This window comes from Scylla paramamosain, chromosome 32, assembly GCF_035594125.1.
Source record: "Scylla paramamosain isolate STU-SP2022 chromosome 32, ASM3559412v1, whole genome shotgun sequence".
Lineage (NCBI taxonomy): Eukaryota > Metazoa > Arthropoda > Malacostraca > Decapoda > Portunidae > Scylla > Scylla paramamosain.
In genome coordinates this window covers 1,763,755-1,768,754 of record NC_087182.1, presented here as the reverse complement: position 1 = coordinate 1,768,754, position 5,000 = coordinate 1,763,755, and the positions used below count along the sequence as shown (strand labels likewise).

The window sequence follows — 5,000 nt, the reverse complement described above, 5'->3', positions numbered from 1 at the left end:
AATGCTAATTTGGGATAACGGACTCATATTTACTGAGCAGCCATTATATTCTCAAAACTTTGGGTCTTGCTCTTAAATTAAAGCTCTAGTGTGCATTTTTTTCAACATTTCCTATTCAATTTTCCTTTTCCTTAGTGTGTTACCATCAAAGTAATACCTACGTTATGTAATATTTCATTTTCATCATTGTTATAAGTAACAACTTGATAACTACGCTTTAGTAATCATTCTTTAAAACATATTGTACATTAAAAAGCATTCACACACGCATACTATTTTTTTTCTCTTAAACTATCGGTCTTTTCCATCACCACAACAACGAAAAACTCAGTACAAACACACTACATCAAACTTAATTCTTATTCCTAGTAAAAAAGAAAAAAAAAAACCTTCATTCTTCACAAAAATAAATAAATAAATAAATAAATAAATAAATAAATAAATAAATTTGCTTACATACACTAACTCCTTTACTTAAGATAATTTTACTTTTCATCATTACTACAACTTGAAAACTCGAAACAAACTCTTTTCCAAACTTAAAACTTTGTAAAAGATTCACTCCTTATAAAGAATTCACACACACGAATAAGAAAAAAAAAAATTACACACACCAACTGTTCCACTTAAACTAACACTAATTCCCACTGTTATTACCATTAAAAGCACCTTCACTCCCTCCAATTCATATACTAAAACCAGTCACTAAAACTAATACTCCACTGACACTTCAATTCACAAACTAACACACCATCCCACTATTATTACTAATCAAAACACATACACTTCCTCCAACTCCCTCTTACTCACCCCGCCGTCTGAGTGAGGTTCCTGGGGAGTGATGCCACTGATGTCATTGTTCCTGGCCAAGGCTCCCACGGCCCGGCAGATGAAGGAGAGGAACAGGTGCATGTGCAGAGTGTTCCTAGGGCAACGCAGGTGTCTGGAAATGGCACGGGAAGGAAGATTTGGTAAGGTATTGTTAGATAGAGAATGAGAAAGAAGGAAGAAAGACATAATCCAGCTAATATTAAAGAGAGAGCGAGGGAGAGAGAAGGGAGAAGTTAAGAATGAAAGTAGGAAGAGATAACGTAACCGGAGTTAAAGAGAGACCAGGGGGAGAGGGAATGAGAAAGAAGGAAGAGAGAGAACGAGGAAGAAAGAGAGAAAAGGAGGGAAAAGAAAACCAAACCAATCTGAGAGAGAGAGAGAGAGAGAGACGAGAGAGAGAGAGAGAGAAGAGAGAGAGAGAGAGAGAGAGAGAGAGAGAGAGAGAGAGAGAGAGAGAGAGAAGAATAACCCAACCAAAAACACAAAACTTACACGCATGAATCACTAGAAAACTGCAAATCTTTGGTACTCTTACGCATGACCTGTCTGAAGAGGGGCCTCGAGTCTGCCTCTTTACCTTGGAGAACAAAACCTACTCAGAGGAAGGACGAGGGATGGAGGGAGCGAGAAAACAGTGCGAGTCAGAGAGAGAGAGAGAGAGGAAGAGAGAGAAGATGGATTAGGAGACTTGAGCTGGCGAGGAGTGAGTGGGGAGAGTGATAGGAGCGCCGCGGTGACTCACTTGATGCACGCCAGCACGGAGAAGGCAACCAGCAGTGTAGCCAGGGACACACTGTAGCCAACTAGCGACACCACCCTCACCACCGGCACCCACTGTAGCCAGAAAGGAGAGATACCCATACGTAACTCTCTCATGGTGAATATAAATGGTACAGTGATGGTAAAATAACATAGTGTTGAAAATTGAGTGCCTGGTTTTTAAAGGGTTTACGTAGAGTGAATGAAATGAAATGTAAATAAAGAGAAAAGAGGGAATAAATAGTTGTATAAACAGAGTATAATCCCTATGAATAATGCGCATGGCACGCACACACACACACACACACACACACACACACACACACACACACACACACACACACACACACACACAAATATAGAAAAAAAGAAAGTCAAGGAAAAAATCTATACATTTTTAACATTTTTGAAAAGTAAGAATAAAAACAAAGAAAAAACAGATAGACAGCAGAGAAACAAAGGAGCTAAAAACATAGGAGATTGGCATTACAAAACCGACCCACACACACACACACACACACACACACACACACTCACCATCTCTAGCGTGGAGTTGACGACTATAGGAACGGCCAGGGTGGCGGAGCACTGACTGTAGTTTGTCCACGACTTGTTGGTTCCCTCCAGGGTGAACCACGTCCCCTGGGAGGTGCAGTATCGCGTGGCCTCACTCTGAGAGAGAGAGAGAGAGAGAGAGAGAGAGAGAGAGAGAGAGAGAGAGAGAGAGAGAGAGAGTATAATAAGCGTTTTTATCTCACAAAACTTACATATTTCATCCTTCTTCATAAGCCGCCAAGAGTTATAAATTCCACGCTCCTTTTCTTAAGATCTAAACGCCTCCTCGCGGCCCCACTCACCTTTCGCATGAAGTTCTTGACGTAGCCAGGACACGGGATGGCCACAATGGTGTCCGGCGGCGTCCTGGGCCAGCAGTATATATTATCGAAGGTCGTTGGGCAGTGGCCATCCCAAAACTCGTTTTCTTTCACTCCCCCTACAACTCGATCAACGTTTTCTATCTCGCCCTCGTCTCCTTCAGCAAGCTCCTCGTTTTCCTCCCATTTCACGGATCCAGGGGGTGGCAAGGGGTCATTTGAGGCGGTGTTGATGTTGATGTTGGTGTTGGTGGTGGCGTGGGAGGTGCCGGCGTGTGGAGTTTTGGTGGTGGGCTTGGTAAGCGCTCCTGTCCTTCCCACTCTCATGCTTTGCCTCTCGTTCCTCATCTTCATCTCGCACTCCTGTCGCATCTCAGCCAGCACCGCCGCCTGGTCCTCCACTGACTCAAGCTGCGGCAAAAAAAGTGCAGGAATTGAGACGCTGCCACACACAGGAGAGAGAGAGGGAGAGGGAGAGATAAGAAGCAGGCAATCAAACATACTTGCATAAAAGAAAACTTATGACATGAAAGGAAATTCGTATCTTTGACCAGTATTGCGTTTTTTCTCGTTTATAAGAAGCTCCAAGATTGCAAACTGTTCAGGAGATGTATTGGAATAAAAGTTTCCTTCATATCAAAGGAATAAAAAAATATGAATGATTTCTTTTCTGTAACTTTTAATTGGATGCGCAGCTATTTGTTTGATACGAGAGAGGAAGAAAATGGTTCTCAATCAGAGTGGCGGATGGCTGGAATAGACTCAGTAATCAATAGGAAATATTCAAAGAAGATTAGGCAGATTTCTGGATGAAGATCAGAGGTGGAGGTAGGTAGACACGATACATACAAGGACTGACTCGTGTTTCTGTGGCTACTTGCACCTTCCCTTATTTTCTTAAGTTCTTTTCTTCCTAGCTTTCTTCTTCTTTCTTTCCGTCACACACAGCTCTATTTCACTCATTCTGTAAATTTACTTCTGGGACTTAATGGATGGGGATGATAGGTGCAATAACGTTTTAAACAGGGACTGCCACGTGTAGGGCTGATGGCTTTTAACAAGTTCCATTATTTTCTCAATTTTTTTTTTCCTAGTTCTATTTCCTGCTTTGTAAACTTACCTGAGGGGCTTTAAAGGTGGGGATGATAGGTAGAAATAGGTAGAAATGTTTTATACAGGGACTGCCACGTATAGGCCTGATGGCTTTTAACAGCTTATCTTATTTTCTCAAGTTCTTTTTCCTGCTTTGTGTAAATTTATCTGAGGGAGTTTATTGCCTCAGAAACGTCCCGGCACCGAGTAATGAGGTGGGTTAAGTTGCCTATACACTCCGTCATTAAGGGAAAGCGGATGCGATATTTTTTGCCTTCAGCTGGTCTGCCACTCAATAGTTTAATCAAGCGGGGACATCGCACCCGCCTGCTGTCCATGCTGGCGGCGAATACGTAAAAAATATGCAATAAAAAAACGATTAATTCTGCACTGGATTTAATCAACTTCATAATAACTTTTATATTCAGTGGACACAGCTAATGAATGATGGCTCTCTCATGTGGTCTGTCCGTCTGTCTATCTGCCTGTCTGTCAATCTGTGTGTATGTCTGTCTGTTTGTCAGTCTTTGGGTGTCTGGTTGAATGGCAATATGGATGTGTGTAGTAAATGTCTGTCTGTCTGTCCGTCTGTCTGTCTGTTTGATTCTCTCTCTCTCTCTCTCTCTCTCTCTCTCTCTCTCTCTCTCTCTCTCTCTCTCTCTCTCTCTCTCTCTCTCTCTCTCTCTCAGCCAATAACACCTCACGCATCGATGTTCTTTCAAGCGGAAACCATTTAACCATTCTACTGTACCTTCTCTCACACACACACACACACACACACACACACACACACACACACACACACACACACACACACACACACACACACACTCTCATCTGACAGTTACATCGAGAGCAATAATGAAAAACCAAATGAAAAGAACAAAAAAACAAAAAACAAAAAACACCCACTACAAATAATGAATAGAAATTATCCTAAACGTATAATAGAAAACGAAAAAAAAAATAAATAAATAAAAATAAAACATTTCAAATTTTAGAAGACTCCCCTTTCATTATGTACAGCGCGGATTTGCAAAGAAAATGGATTCCCGACGATCTGAAAATGATATGGGATGTTTACTCGTAGGAGCTCAATTTTCACTATCTGTCAAGACCACTTTCGTTGTATCGGGGATGCAAACTGAAGGAGGAGGAGGAGGAGGAGGAGGAGGAGGAGGAGGAAGAGAAGGAGCAGGGGAGAGGAGAAAAAAAAAAAGAGAAATAGTTAAAAGAGAAAACGCACAGCAAATCTTTGATGTTTCAGAGAGAGAGAGAGAGAGAGAGAGAGAGAGAGAGAGAGAGAGAGAGAGAGAGAGAGAGAGGTGAATGATGTATGTCTTTCCTCTCTTCAAGTGAAATGCGCATTCAATCACCGCTCTCTCTCTCTCTCTCTCTCTCTCTCTCTCTCTCTCTCTCTCTCTCTCTCTCTCTCTCTCTCTC

At 41.9% G+C, this 5,000-nt stretch overlaps 1 protein-coding gene across 1 annotated transcript in view; it reads right to left on the bottom strand.

Annotated features, from left to right (window-relative positions):
- The window catches only part of LOC135089006 (parathyroid hormone/parathyroid hormone-related peptide receptor-like), a 40,143-nt gene that overhangs the window by 10,880 nt on the left and 24,263 nt on the right, over window positions 1-5,000 (bottom strand). Inside the window, exons 3-6 of the mRNA XM_063984125.1 lie at window positions 2,448-2,876; window positions 2,128-2,262; window positions 1,574-1,665; window positions 811-943 (exon numbers count right to left, since the gene is read on the bottom strand). Coding sequence (XP_063840195.1) covers window positions 811-943; window positions 1,574-1,665; window positions 2,128-2,262; window positions 2,448-2,876 — 789 coding nt within the window. The remainder of the gene's footprint in view (window positions 1-810; window positions 944-1,573; window positions 1,666-2,127; window positions 2,263-2,447; window positions 2,877-5,000) is intronic.